Below are 16,228 nucleotides of genomic sequence, written 5' to 3' on the forward strand. Positions count from 1 at the left end.
TTCTAAGACAGCCCCTCATATTTCGCGCGTTCCGTTGCCATGGCAACCCAATTGCGCCACTGTGATGAAAAATATAAATAAAACATTCAAAAGAAACTTTTTTTTGAAATAATGACTTAGTATATTAAAATAAGGAGAAACTTTTTAAAAAGCTAATGATGATGATAATTTAGTATTTCAAAATGAGTTAGAGGCAAGAGTTGAAAACTAAGCATATCAATCAAGAAGTACTACCCTGAGCCTTCCACTTAGCACTTACTGTATTCATATTAGTTTGTTGCACTTACTGTATTAGTTTGTTGCACTTATGTAGTATTAGTTTGTTGCACTTACTGTATTCGTATTAGTTTGTTGCACTTACTGTATTCGTATTAGTTTGTTGCACTTACTGTATTCGTATTAGTTTGTTGCACTTATTGTATTCGTATTAGTTTGTTGCACTTACTGTATTCGTATTAGTTTGTTGCACTTACTGTATTCGTATTAGTTTGTTGCACTTATTGTATTAGTTTGTTGCACTTATTAGTTTGTTGCACTTACTGTATTCGTATTAGTTTGTTGCACTTACTGTATTCGTATTAGTTTGTTGCACTTACTGTATTCGTATTAGTTTGTTGCACTTACTGTTCTCGTATTAGTTTGTTGCACTTATTGTATTCGTATTAGTTTGTTTCTGCACTGTACTTTTGCTCTGGTTTATGCTCTTAGATGCTTGTTTAAGAAAGGAGATGCACTTATGACTTCTGGTGACTAGTAGTTCTCTTGAATACCTATGTTGAATACAGTTATTGTAAGTTGCTTTGGACAAAAGTGTCTGCTAAATGACTGTAATGTAATGTAATGTAATACCTGAATGAGTTAAATGCAAAATGTTTTTATCTCTTTTTTGTTTTTAAATACACGATCTTTCCACGTAACCCCCCTGGGAAATGCAGAAGTCCAACCACCCCCTGTAGTACAAGCTGTTTGGGAATCACTGGTGTGTCACGTCTTTTGTTACAGAGCACTATAAATATAGATATAGGGTTACCACCACAGAAAGAGAGGACTCACACTGCAGAAACAAAGGTGTGTTTTTGTGTTCAGTCACTGCCAATTCTGTTGAATCACCTTGACTTGGGTTATCCATCAAGTGGGTTATCTTGCCGTTCAGCAGTGAATGGGTTCAGCGGGCAGGTCCATTTACTCCCGTCAGGCTACACACTCTGGAAGTAAATAATAAAGGATCAGCGCTTGACAACTTAGCAACTTGACTTTGGGAACTTTTTACTTATGGTAGTAAATTAGTGTTGATTTAATCTACAGGTATTTTGTTCTTATGTTCTGTATTCAGGATTGGGTGATTCAGATGGGAGTACTGTAATTTATGAAATTCAAGGCCAACCCCCTCAAGATTAACCATCTATCTGTCAAAGCATAGTGTGACCTACAACACACTCATTTTCATGACAGTATACCTAAATCAAATAAATGTTCACCTATCTCTGCAGCAGCTCTCTGTGTTGAACTCTGGGAAGGTGTGAAATAAAGTTACCAAAAAGGAAATGGGCCTTACTACAAAAACAGGAAATGCTTGGTACAGAGTATTAATAATTCAGTGTTTATTCCACAGAGGCATTCTGCAGGCATTGCGGTGATTAATTAGTAGATTATGAGAGGATGAAATGCATCCCAGTAATAACCTGATGATTTACAGGTCCAGCTGTTGGCACCCAGACTCTGAACTTCAGTCACACTGATATAAACATGACTTATGAATAACAAACATCATTGTATTTTTTACTTTTTTGTAAAGTATCCCCTCATGACAGTTATAGGACAACTGAAATGATTTGCTTTGAATAAAAAGCTTTTTTTGTCTGCTTTTTCAATATAAAAGTTCAATAAACCACTCACTGAAGTACTCCCTTTTTTTAAAAGAGTAAAAGTAGCAATACATCATAGTATTCATAAATCCTGCATTCATTTTTACTTGATTAAAGTACAAAAGTACCAAAAGTAGAAGTACTCATTATGCAGAAGGATCCATTTCAGAATAATGTATATTACTGCATAATATTTACTTATGCATTAATGTGTACGTCACTTTAATGTAGCAGCAGGTAAAGGTGAAGGTATATTTTTCATTATTCTTAATCTACAATAATAGTAGTACAAAGTTGCCCTAGTGGAGTAGAAAAATGAAATAGCAGAAAATGAATGAAAATAGTCAAGTAAAGTACAAGTACCTGTAAATTGTAGCCTACTTGAGTAAATGTACTTTGTTACTTTCCACCATTGTGAACCTCCTTGGAAACAATGTACTTTTACAAGTTAACCTCACCCTGCTCAACTACTCTGTACCCACTTTTAACGCCTGTGACTGTGATACAAAGAGAAGATGACTTATGATGATAGTCCTATGAGCAGTTTGATAAGACGTCATTACTTTTAAAAGAAGAAAACTGCATTCCTTATAGTAGACGTACTTAAAAGGGGAAGAGTTTCATTTAATTCTTAAATTCCAGTGCCCCAATGTGATGTTTTCTGCACGTATGCACTCAACGAAAGCCTCTCCCATCGTTAGAAAAAAAGAAAAAAAAAAAGTTTCAGTTACTATTTCCTCGGTGCTATAAATACAGGAAGGAGCGCACATCTGCAGTTCAGATCTAACAGGTGGGACAGTCGATACAGCTTCATCCGCAGGATACCTACCGTCTTTTCTCTCCGCTAAACTAACACATACAGCTGCAGCAAAAATGCCAAAGTGCCCAAAGTGCGAGAAGGAGGTTTACTTCGGTAAGATATGTTTTCTTGTTTTTGTTTTTGTTTTGTTTTTTCATGCAGGATATCGTGTTTCCTGGTTAATGAAAAGTTAGCGGCTTTTTCTGCACGAATGAGGAAACGACGAGCACATGACTGCAAGCATGCAATTTGAATTCATATACGAATACAATATTCAATTGCATTAACGTTATGTATTCGATTTCAGATCATTTTCTTGATAAAATTCATGCATTCAAAATTTCACTGAAGTGCAAAAGTATTATCAGCTAAATCAAAAGTACTCGTGCAGAATTATTATATCATTATTAATGATTCAAGAAATATGTAACCAGTATTAATAATGTAGTGGTCGAAGTGGACCTGATTGTAACAGCTTGTTAAATAAAAAAATATAAAGATCATAATGTCATATACATACTCTGTTAAATCCCAATTTGCAAAGTAATCAGTAACTATCACTGTGTTATATATGTATTTAAGTAAAGAGTAGTACAATATGGCCCTCTGAAATTGTGTGTAGTATAAGTATAAATATTAATTATTTACCTAAATATATATTTATAAGCTATTTCAGTAAAATACCTCAAAATTGTGCTTATTTAAAGTACTTGAGTAGATGTACTTGGTTACTTAACAGCACTGAGAATGCAATGGCCATTGTGCACAATGAGTACTCATACTTTCAAAACTCAAAGTACTTTTCATGATAGTACTTTGGATTGCAGTACTGCCTCTATTATCTAAGTAAATGCTCAATGTTTCTTCCACCACTGATGCTTTGGATGTTAAATAAAAATATGAAGGGTAACCATAGAGTTAAAAGTACAATATTTTACTCTGTCATAGAAGTAAAAGTCGCAGGAAATGCAGAGAATCTTATTTTTCTTACTGGCTCAATCTCTGTCAGTCTACCCTCTTAGCTGTTTATATTTATCTATACATTTTTTGATTAATGCCCCACAGTCTCAAAAGGCCACTACACTCTATAAGCTTTCTTGTTATCAACTTACTTTGGATAGATAAGATCTGTGTTCCCTGAAATTGAATTATCTTTCCCGATGTCTGATGAGCTGCATGAATAATGTCCCGATGCAGCAGAGGAAAGCAGGCTCTGTCCCTGTAGGTTTGTCTCTCGAGTAAACCTTCAAAGCAGTGAGCTATTACTGCATCCAGGGAGGACAGGGACAGCTCCATTTTATTTGTGACTTAATCCATTTACCACATTGTCTGCAGCTCAGTAGTGCAACGGAGTAAATCTTCTCAGGGGAGACGCGCAGAGGCTGAAGGCCAATACAGAATACAGAGCCAAGTCTTTGTACTGTCAGTCAGATGAATTGACCTGGGGGAGCCAAGCTTCCCATTCTTCATCTTCATGCATAAACTTTCCCCAGCTCGCCAAAATAAGCAAACCAATTTGTTTTGTCCAGAGCAAGCAGACCAAAGAAAATATGCTCTTTTTTTATATATATTTTCTAATACAGCTGAGAGGCAATGTGGCCTGGAGCAAAGATTTGCATTCTTTATACGGAAGCAGATTCTCATCATTTTCCTGAACTGTCTGCATCAGTTTCCCTCCCAAACCTCCTCCATGAGCTCCATGTCTCACCCCTTTCACCCCCCTCCACCCTCTCCCCTCTCTCTCCGTCTCTTTTGCATCTCATCTGTCTTAACGTATCTCTCAGATGGTAACAATCAGGCTACCGCTGCCTCCCTGAATGATGAGGGGGGGAACTTGGTCCAGGTCCAAATAAACAAAGAGCACAAGACAAAAACAAAGTACCCTGCTAATGCTTTCCACTGCAGGACTTTGAATAAGCGTTAGAAATAAAGTAGCTAACTTGTAGTGTGTTATTTGTGCAGAAATTGTGCATGAAGTTATCAATAAAATAAACTGTACATTACTGTATGTAGTGAGCTTTAGAGGTGTGCATAGGCAGATTTTTATTGCCTTTGGATGGAGCAAGGCTAACTGTGTCCCTCTGCTTATGCTAATCAAAGCTCGCGGTAACTTCATATTTGTGTACTTACTGACCGACGTGGAAGTAAGCAATAAAAACATGAAAGAAAATAAGCCTCTTTCCCAGAATGTCAAAGATATAAGGCTACAGACAGCAGCTAGCTAACTTAGCTTAGCATAAAGACAGGGGAACACAGCTAGGCTGGTTAGTCCTATCTAGTCTGTCTGACTGAAACAAAATCCATCTGTTAGCACATCCAAAGCTCACTAATAAATACAAGATTCAAGGAAGTCACTGGCTCGAATAATGTTTTTATGAGCAAACTTTAAAAGGCGCTTGTTGGCAGATTTTTATTGCTGTTGGACATAGCCAGGCTAGCTGTTTCCCTCTGTTTCCAGCCTTTTTGCTAAGCTAATTAGCTGCCGGCGGTAGCTTCATATTTAGCATGAGAGTGGCATCAATCTCCTCATCCAACTCTTGGCCAGAAAAAGGTTAAATTCCTAACTATTAAAACATAGTATTACAGAGTTTATTGTATTTAAGGTCATCCGCTCAACTCTAAATGCTTCAAACTGCATTCTTAGTCTTTTTTTTAGCTTGACCTCTTAACCCTCTTTTTTTTTAGTTTGACAAACTGTTATAGAACCACTCCATGAATCTTTTTTGGGATGGAATGAATCAAAGAGTTAAACAGCTCCCTCACAATGTGTTTTTCCAATCAGATTTGTGTCTGTTTGTGTATACTGGATTGCCTCCATAATGGTCCAGTCAGCGCAAGTTGATGCAGAAAACAGATCTGAACATTTTTCATGTCTCTCACGCCACATTTTTACTCATGTCGTTGGGGGAAATAAATATCCTGTGCACAATAAAAATGATGCTTTATCAGATCCACATACAATCAAGAGTAAAACAACATAACATGGGCGTCAACGCAACTGATAAGGTTGGACTATTGGCTCGACTTTAGCTGTAAGGCTCTGCTCCCTTACTCATGTACATACAGGAACTCACTGTTTGCTCAGTCTACTAATTTGTTATTTTAAGTTAAATGTAATAAACATTTTTGGTAAAACATACTTTACCACATTTTGTTGAAATGTTTTCATGCCACTGGCCTTAGAGGCTGACCTCGCCCTGGAGCACTTTCCCTGTTTCTGCTGCCCTTTGCATAATCTCTTGCCACATCGGGCTATTTTTAGGGAGGAAGTATGTCGTTTCCTGATATTGTGGGAAGGTTTGCGGCTCACTGGACTTCATCTGTGTTATTTGTTCATACATCTGTGGCCCTTTTTTGAAAATCTTTATCTCATACTCCTCATGAGTTACGACATGTTTGGTAGAAACGGCCTCAGTTCATGATAACACATCCTCCATTTCAACATTTCCTGTGCATTCACTGTAGCTGTTTTTTTCAGCTTTGCATATAGATGGTTGGCCAGATTATTGCTCGTATTCATTTGACGAGTCTCAAAAGTTGTCTAAATGCTTGTCCTTCTTGTCCACTAAACCGGTCAGGTCAGGTCAGGTCAGCACTTTAACAGCCGTCCTGATGCGTGTTTGTGCAGATCAGCCCTGCGGATAAAGACTGCCATTATTAGAGTTTATGAGGCAGGAGGAGGGCAGATTCCTCAGGGACAGTCCCATGCATTTCCCCTCCAGCACCCCACCCAAACAATGTTCTCAAAGTTATCTGCAAAGACATGATTTACAACTGATAGTGTGACCCTTTGACACTTCCATCTCCTCTTCAGACTACAGTAGCTCTATAGGGGGTAATACTTAATTTTGTTTCTTTATGTGTGTTTGGCAGCCGAGAGGGTGACATCGCTGGGCAAGGACTGGCACAGGCCCTGTCTGAAGTGTGAGAAGTGCAACAAGACACTGTCGGCAGGCTCACATGCAGAGGTACATACAATCCTTTCATCTTGAATAATGTGCACAGGATTTGGTTTGCATATCTAAATCCACTATCAAATCTACACTCTGTTATTGGTTTTACAGGTTTTAACTTTCAACACTTTTATTCAACAAAAGTTATAAATAAGCTACTTTTCAAGAAGTAAAACTCAAAGATTGACATTTAAAGAACTACAAATGTTAGGTTTTACTAAGAGTTTATGTATTGTTACTTGGCTAATGAGGGGAAAAACAAACAAAGCAATTTAGATATTTGAGCATTTTAGAAACATTTTACAGTATTTTACTCGCTCTGATGGCTACTACGATCAAGTACACTTCAAGATAAAGGACAGAGTTAGCTAGTTGCCCAAAATCATATTTGATTGGATAAATCTATGTATACACCCCTTAGTGAGGAATCTTTATAAAAGAAGAAGGGGTTTGATTTGAAGCACCTTTAATTTGACCTATATTTAGCATATAATAAGAGATAAATTATCAATTATCACAGACATACATTAGAACTTTGAAATCTTATTTTCTGATTTAGTGTTTTAAATGTTAAATAAACATTTCACAGTATAGTGTGAACAGATAAGAAGCAGGATCACATCTAAAAGACTGAAATAGACTTCATATTCTATATTATATCAATGTCTAGTTCATATCTACATTTCCAGTTCTAATAAAACTCTCCCTCTTACAGCATGAAGGCAAGCCATACTGTAACAACCCCTGCTACAGTGCAATGTTTGGACCTAAAGGTGAGCATGTTCCCTTCAGTCACCTTTGATCGTAAGACTCCCAGCCAATAACGCTGTGTGTGAGGACGATGTTCTCTGTCTGATAGCGTTGAGACTGTAAACAGTCCTATCAAAGCACGTCACCTGATGGGATTACACACTCAATAAACCAGTCCTTACATAATTGGTAACATTGTGTTAACTCTAATCTTGCGTGAAAGAATAAGTTCTCTCTCAGATTTTCAAAGTAAAAGTCTCAAATTTCCAATGTTAATGTTAATATAATTCTTCTCTGTCTTTTTCCTCTCAGGATTTGGGCGTGGTGGAGCCGAGAGCCACTCATTTAAATAAACAGGTAGTGTGCGCAAACTCATCGTGTACTCATCATTTGCTTGTTCATCTCATACATTTTCCTGCAATTTGTTAAAACAAACACAGACCTTGACTCTAAGCAAATCCCTTTCTTGGACTTTGCCCTGCATGCCCTAATTTGTGTTTCCCTCTGCTTCATTATCAGGTTCAATCTTGCCTGGAAACTAGGTTGAAGAAGCCAGCACTGCTCGAATCCCAATAAAAACCAACAAACAAACTGTGCTCTCATTCAGAAGAAACATTTTGTGTGTGTGTGTGTGTTTTTATTTTATTGTGGTTTTTACTTCTGGTTTCTCGAGATGATTGTGTATCATTCCCATGAAATAGTAATGAAGTGGTTGTCCTCTAGTCTCTTCCTGTTCTTAAGGACATTCTGATTAAACTTTTTAAATGTACATCATTTTTCAGCTTCATTGTATTTGAATCTCTTTTGCCTATATCTTTGCCGATGCAGCGTTTAAGTCACATGCATTTTGTGCCAATGTCTAATTGAATCTACATTTTTTCAACTGATGACATATGGAAATTTCTAGCAAAAGAGTCTTTCTGCAAAAGAAACATACTACTACTTCACTTCTACTGACATAAATATGAATGACCCAAGTTTTGAGGCTCTTAAACCCTTGAGCTTTATGTTGTCTGGTTACATAATCTTTCATAATTAATGACATTAGATTAAATTAAAGGTTTTGCAGTGATATGAGTTTTGAACTTGATAATTATAAAAAAAAATTTTTTTAGAGGACGATAAAATTGATTTGTACCTGACCAAAAGCAAAATGGAGCGGTACAAATCTGCAAAATGTTTTGGAGCTTTCAGTCATTTCACATCATCTTCCTTAGGTTTTTTCTGAGGTTTGAAATGTCGTATCGTCCATGGTGGCCCAAAAATTTAGACTGAAATTAAGAATTTTCACTTCTTTTGTTTATATCTGGTTTGTGTCCAGCTGTTGACCTTTGTTGCAAGTCTTTCTCCTCACCACCTGTTGTCTTGTCGGGTATCAAGAACAACTTCAAAAACGTGACAATTAGAAGAGTTAGAAGTATGTTAGTTTAGAGAGAAAAGAAACGCAGGACGGTGAGTGGTTATAACACAAGAACGTAACCCCTGGCTGATTACTTTTTAACTAAATGTATTTATGAATCTATGAAATGCTCCCAAGTTGTTAAAAGACGGACATAAAACAATCGACATCAGAATCTTAAAAACAAAACTACATCAGTGTTTACTAAACCAAAATCAATAGCCACATCAATACACCTACATACAACAAATACAGATTAATAGCTCAAGTAGAATGAAACTGAATGACATCAACATTTCACCTGTATGACAAAAACAAAATCCACTTGAGGCACTGCACATACAGGCCCTGATGTTATAACCATGTTGAGTATGGCGGTAGAAATCTTATTCTGGACCTTGGATACGGTGCTGAGAAAAATATAAATAATAACAAATACAACTCCATGACAACATGGCAGACTCCATCTGCTGAGGAAGATTATGTGATTCGCCTGAGAGCTCCAGAACAGCTACTAAAGGGACCTTGTGGACTGGGATTGTTTTGTCCACTACTTCCGAAGGTCTGGAATAAATGTTCAATCTTAGTAGCAATAATGTGTAATTTGGTTGATGCCGCTCAAAATATCTTTAGTTTTTTAAGCCATGCAGATGCATTGTGGGTAGACGGGGCCCCTGAGTTTTTCCAGATCCACCAGATGCTTCCTCTTTGGTTCTTTTGGGCTCAGTTGCCAAACTCCTGCTCTTTACGGTCGCCCTCGCTGTCCATGACTCATGAAGCAGCCGCCACCCACCACCGAGCCTCTTCCATCCCAGCCCCACAGTTGCTATGGCAACAGACACAAACAAGACCCAACAGACAGCCAGTGTGCCCAGCCGTCCGTCCGTCTGTTTGTCATTCTCTTTTTCTTTTTTTTCTCTGCAACAAAGTCACTCACTGTCACAGGAAAATCGCAACCAACGCCACAGACACTGAGGCAACTGTTGAAAACATGCCAAGGATGTTTGGCAACAAAGCATTTTTCAGATTTTTCTCTAAACTGGCTGTTAAATGAAACACAAATGTAGTTTGTTTAGAACATAACCTATAACATAACCTATGGTTTCAGCCTACACCTTTTCAAGCATTGCTCTTGTCTGTTTTTCTTTTACATTTAATCATTATTTTGTAGATGTTTAAGAACTTGGGTCTTTAACTTAAAGACAGAAATTCAGATAAATGATATTAAAATACAGTGAATAAAAATGCTAAAAGGACTCCTACGATAGTTTTGCAATTTTAAAATGAAAACAAGACAAAAATCTATGTTTACTTCTGCATAGGCCTATAGTAATTATCTATATTGAAATGTGTATTGTAGCGGACATTCAACAAACAGTAAGGCTTATATCTACATGGGAGATAGATACATAAAGTGAAAAATGGCATGTGATGGGTAAATATATCAGGTCTGAGGGGGTTAACACTCCCTGTCGGAAGTGCAGTGTTTATATTTGTTTTGACACGGTCCGGTGTGTTTAGATTCCTCTTCTGATAACAATAGTTTTGAGAATGCAAATATCTCTCCATCACTCTTTTTCGCTTCTTTTGCTCAGGAAATACCAACATCTTGGTCGTCATAGTGACACATCCAGATGTCAGTGTGAAACCTGCAGCATTAATAAAGTTCACAGTTTGATTGTGCGTAAATAGGCCGCAGTAAACACCAAGAAGATATATTTCTGGCTCATAGTAGTCTGAGAGCACATTCTTGGTCCATGATGTCGAGGCTTAATGAGGATAATTTCCTGACATGATCTTAATGAAAGCATTGTGAAGGCAGCGAGCACATTTGTACAGCACTTACGGTGACTTACACTGCACTTAAAGTGAAGTGCTACCAGTTTTTTTCCCTGTCGAGCAGGAGGCAAGGGGAAGCCGAAGACCTGCTGTGTCAGCGTGAATCAGTGGCCCTCAGTCATGAAACCGTAAAATTAGACTCATAAACCTGTTAAGGGCTGGAAAATAAGTGTAGCAGTATCTCACAGCTATTACAACTCATGCACACATGCAGCCCTGGATGGTCTTGACTCTGCAAGCCAAGCGTAAGAAAGATAATAATTGAAAGAGTCCAGTGGATAGGTAGAGTGTGATATAGTTAACTTTATTCTTTTTTATTATGAGAGGACAGAGAAAAATAACGTCATTCTTATTTTCTGTTGTGGCACTTGAAGAGAGTAAAGAGTGGCCAGGCCAACAAACAAATAAAATAATGATCTTATTATACAGGAGAACAACATAAGGTCAGACATAGAAGAATAAATTAAACTAATTTCAAGGAGTACTCAGGCTTAAACTTCCAAATTAACAAAAACATTAACAACAAATTGACCTTCTTTTAAAGGCTCTTGATTGGATTTTTAACTGTCTGACTTTGGTGACTCCTAGTGGTAGTTTTAAAAAATATACACTGATACACCTCAATAAATATTACCTAATACACACTTGCTAGTTTACTCTATAGCAATCATTAAAGTGAGATTTACAACACTTAGTAATCATATTGCATAATCACTGACAGATGTACACTAAAGTATTTTTTGCATCTATAAAAAGCATTGTATTGTGGGATTGTTTGCAGAAAGTAGCAATGTAAATGTCATGGATATTTACTTTTGTTGCATTGTGGGAAGTTTTTCAGAGCTTGAGTGGTGGAAAGTAACTAAATACATTTACTCAATTGCTGTACTTAAGTACAATTTTGATGAAGGTAACTTCCCTTTAAAGCTACATTGTACTTCCACTATTTTATAATTTGCAGGGAAATACTTTATTTTTCACTCCTCTTCATTTATCTGACAGCTCTTTTTCAAAATTTAAAACCTAAAGTTAGTTTCTAAAACATTATATTGTTAAAGGTTGAACTACCAAAATCCGGTTTAAAATATGTATGTCAGAGATAACGCACCAGGTAACTTACAGTTTTTATTGCTGGTTATGAATGTCTCTACTCCTAAACCCACTCCTAAGTCTTGTAAAAGAGGATCTTTAGGCCCTTTAAGAGCATTAATGGTCTTCCTGCCTTTCTAACAGACAATAAGTGAGACTGAAGAATGGGAAGAATACTATATATCCTCGAGCCTTACACGGAAGACTTTAAACTGTATCACATGTGTGAAATTGTGGAAGCCATAAAATCAGGCCTGCCAGTTTTAATATGGACACACATGTCTTACGTACAGGCTTTTATTATTTGTAACATCTGACTTTGGTTCAAGATTCAACTTTCGACCACTTAAACTAATAAAGTTAATTTGTGTAAATAATCTTTACATCAGTGCACACGTGGTCCAATCTAAAAGTTTCCACTCCAAAAAACCTATTAAAGGGATTTCAGAGCGTTAAAGAACGACGTGAACAGGAAATCCAGCGTATACTTTTCACTCACTTTGAGGCCTGTTGTTAAAAATGACTCAAAATAATTATTCCTAACTGTTAACACAAATGTCAAAGGAACTCAGCCAAAGTTGGTAATTTTCAAAAAGGTTGTTGAAGTGTTAAATCAGAAGACATGATTGCTTCCATGCTTGAATGGGTTACTGCAATGGCGGCTTATACCGAATATAAATTTAAAGGGTCACAAGATGATAAATGGGACACAATAGTAAAAAACCAAAACATATTTTTCTACATGAAACTATGTTAATTTTTAAATAATTTTCTGTAATAATTTCTGTAATAGAGAGATAAAAAAATATTTAAATAAAACAATTTGTGATGGGATATTCACTTAAAAACTAAGCTCTCATCCAACTGTTGTTGAAAAAACGACATTAAGCATTTTCCCAACATGTTAAACGATTCCTCAAAAGATCCAGCTTGTAAGAGTAGTATCAGTACGAGTTTTCAATCAAACAATATTTTACTTTATCTTACAAAAAGGTCAGCTCATATTAGAAACCCCTGACTGTGCGGTAAAACGTACTGAACGGGCCTCCAGAGCAAAGGCCCAGAGCCCTAAAGTGTCAGGGACCCAATTGGTATCCACCTACAAAATGTCACAGAAAGAGACGTGTACCAACAAGGAAGAGACGTAAAACGACCTCAAAGTAATGATTACAAAGAGACACAAAAAGACTACAAAGAGATGCAAAACAACTACAAAAAGGCCAAACCAATTACAAAGTGACTCAAACAAATACAAAGAGACACAAAAGACTACAAAGAGATGCAAAACAGCTGCAAAGAGACTCACAAAGACTCACCGAACGACTATGAAAAGTGTCAGAACAACCAAAAAGTGACACAAAACAACCACAAAAAGACACAACATGACCACAAAGACAGATTAAAACAACTACAAAGAGATGGAAAGGAACTACAAAAAGGGAAAAGACAACCACAGACAAAAAAAGACTACAAAAAGGCCAAAATGAGTCAAAAACACAGAGGGACACAAAACAACTACAAAGAGGCTAAACAACTATTAAGTCTTTGTCTTGTCCCTATGTAGGAGAGATGGTGGGGCCTTTTGCATGTCTTTGTCTACGGGACCAAGTGTCTCATAATCCACCCATGTCACCATCCTCCTTTCATCATCATCCTTGGCCTCGCTCAGGCCAAACAAAATCCAGTGTGTGAAATTGGTAATCATGCCTTTGCACACACTCTTTCTTTGATAAATGGTTACTCAGGGAGCAGATTCAGTCCTGTTGTCTGAACGCATCAATCCAGAGGCTCCAGAGAAGAGCTTCATTCACAGCAGATGACTAGTCAGGCCTGTGTTGTGGTTACTAAGCAGAATCTGATCTTCATCGCTCTGCTTGAATGTGCACGGCTGTCTCCGATACTCCCTCTGTTCACAATCCCTCCCCCTATCCTTCCTTTCCCTCCTTCCTTCAATCCTCCCTCCTATCTCATTTACCATTACCGGGCTGCTGTTGATTAGTGCAGCTGGATGTGTCTGTTTCCACGGCGGCGCCCCGTCTTTGCACATGTGTATAAATAGGCCCTCTTGTGTTGTAATTGCTAATAAGGATCCAGTGTGTGAGCAGAAGAAAAAAAAGGTAAAGAGCTGCTGCCATAAGCATTTGTATTCATCGACGAACTCCAAGCCAAGGAGGAAGCCTCTGTGCTGGGGTAGATAATGAGAAGCCCAGGCCTCTGAGCCTGGGCCTGGATCTACAGAAACTATCTTGGTAAATCAATCATGTTTTTTTTTCCTGTTTAAGCCAAAGAGTAAGAGTCTGGTTCTCTTCTCCTTCAATTAGTCTTCCAACAGCTTCAATAAGAAGGGTCTCCCTATTACAGTGCAATTAAACATTATAATTAGTCGGTTGTGACACTTTGCACCCTCATCTCCCTGTGTCTATGATTAACAAATGAGTACGTGAAATGGCACTGAAATAATTTGAGCATCGACAGAAACCTATTTTAAGATTGAATAAACTTTGTGAACGGTTTAATTGTTTCATTCTGTCTCGTGGCTTGAAGAGACTACAGACGTACTTGTGTCTCTCCGAGGTTGTACTAGGCTACGTTGTGCTTTGAGCTAAATGCTAACAGCAGCATGCTTACTTGTCACAATAACAATGTTAACATGCAGATGCTATGCAGGTAAAATATGTACCATGTTCATTATTTTAGCAGCATGCTAACATGTGCTAATGCAGGTATTTTGTCATTAATCAAAGTATTGGAAACATGTAAACTTTGACCAGAAGGTGGCGGTACGTAAAATGTCTAATGAAGTCATCACCAAAGTTATTACAATGAATCCTCTGGGGAATACGAATGTGTATACAATCTAATTGTATTAAAATAGCCGTTGAATTATTTCAATCTTGACCAAAGATTGAAAAAAATGCAATTCTTTCTCTGTTTCATATCATTTTTTATTTAATACCTTTTATTTCTTTGACTGTTAGTCGGACAAAACAAAAACTTTGGGGTCTGGGAAATTGAAATAGCTGTTGTTCCCTTTTCTTTTTTTTTTTTTTTTACATTTGATATACTAAACCGCTTTGTGGCAGATACCACCTCCTTGTCTTGGCAGGATCTTGAGAGTACTCATATCACAACTCCTGATGGTCTCAGATCTGATGTCCAGGATTAAACAGAATCATATCGAGGTTGAGCATAATGACGGGTTGATGAGTGTTCTTGCATGTGTGAAAGGGGTATGAAAAAAACCCCATTCATTTCCTCTCTCCACCTCCTACACACACTCTTGTTCTAACAGCACCTGGCCAGGCTGGCCGGGTTTTCTCTCGACATGTTGTCTGAGCCCCGAGGGGATTAGTAGACTCAAGCTGTGATAAATTACCTGTGGTCTTCTCTGTGCGTCCGTGTGACGGATGCTCAGCAAAACCACTGCAAATATAATTTATCATTAAGTTGGAGGAATTTCTCAGAAGTGTGTTTCCAGATTTAAAAAGACGAGTGCAATTTTACAAACTAAAACGACATTGAGAGACGGATGCGAATGAGCTTTAACGCAATTTTGTGATTCACTGTTTTCCATTGAAGTCTTGCTCTGATCTCTAATGTTCTCCAGCTGTACGATAGTCAGATGAAGTTGTGTTCTTGCACTCCAGATTCCTCTCCTCCCTTCAACTCCCATCCCTCATTTTTGTCTCCCTCCTCTTCCTACTACCTTCCTCCTCCTCCTCCTCCTCCCACGGTTTGGAACAAGCAAAAAGAGTACGCAAGGACACATCTGAGCCGCATGCTGTTCTTGTTTGCCTTTCCCAGATTGCACTGCTGCTGGCCCTGGTGCTGGTGGGAGTTGTCAGTTCCCCTCATCGTTTTATATCCATTGTCAGACACTACTGCGCAACAGTGATCTCCTAACCATCCTAAACGATTGCAGTGATATGCACAGACAGACATGGCAGATATTTAACATTTTCTACACAGTATGATTCATCAAGGAGGTAAAAACTCTCCAGAAAAGAAATGGCGACAGGTATAAATTAAAGAAAATGGACAAAATAAACTGAGTAATCTTACAGTAAGAAGGCAGCATCATTTTCTTTTTTTTTTTGCATATTGGCAGTTTCATTTGCAACCTAAATTAACAGAAAAAATATATATTTTGACCCCAAATTAGCTTTGTGAATTTAAAATACCAGTAGGGATCAGGGGTGCAGCAACAAAGTGACGCACTGTTTGTTTTGCAGATTTAAAAGCCTAACGAGACAATAGTGATATTTTTAGCTGCATTAATACATTTTACTTGACACCTTTAAGCCATCAGGCAACCAAAAGGCTAAACACAAACAAACACAGCACAACCTGGATGCCTCTGCTGCTGTTACAACAGCGCCCTCCTCTGTTCATTGCAGGTATCTGCATGCTTGAATCGCTGCAACAATGCTGCCACCTCTCAAATATCATCAACTCCACCATTACTCTGATTTTAAGGTGGGACCTCATATGTCAGATAATGTAAAGGAATAAAAAAACACATTTAAAAGCTTCA

The 16,228-nt window shown here is 37.7% G+C and overlaps 1 protein-coding gene across 1 annotated transcript; it reads left to right on the top strand.

Moving 5' to 3' along the window:
• The first annotated feature begins 2,628 nt into the window (after positions 1 to 2,628).
• On the top strand, positions 2,629 to 8,136 carry crip1 (cysteine-rich protein 1). The gene is made up of 5 exons (XM_054614664.1): positions 2,629 to 2,778; positions 6,538 to 6,632; positions 7,333 to 7,390; positions 7,680 to 7,724; positions 7,887 to 8,136. Exons 1-4 carry the CDS (start codon positions 2,739 to 2,741, stop codon positions 7,718 to 7,720), a joined length of 234 nt encoding a protein of 77 aa, XP_054470639.1. The 5' UTR covers positions 2,629 to 2,738; the 3' UTR covers positions 7,721 to 7,724; positions 7,887 to 8,136.
• Positions 8,137 to 16,228: the final 8,092 nt, after the last annotated feature.

This window comes from Anoplopoma fimbria, chromosome 15 (genome assembly GCF_027596085.1).
Source record: "Anoplopoma fimbria isolate UVic2021 breed Golden Eagle Sablefish chromosome 15, Afim_UVic_2022, whole genome shotgun sequence".
In the NCBI taxonomy this organism is placed as follows: domain Eukaryota; kingdom Metazoa; phylum Chordata; class Actinopteri; order Perciformes; family Anoplopomatidae; genus Anoplopoma; species Anoplopoma fimbria.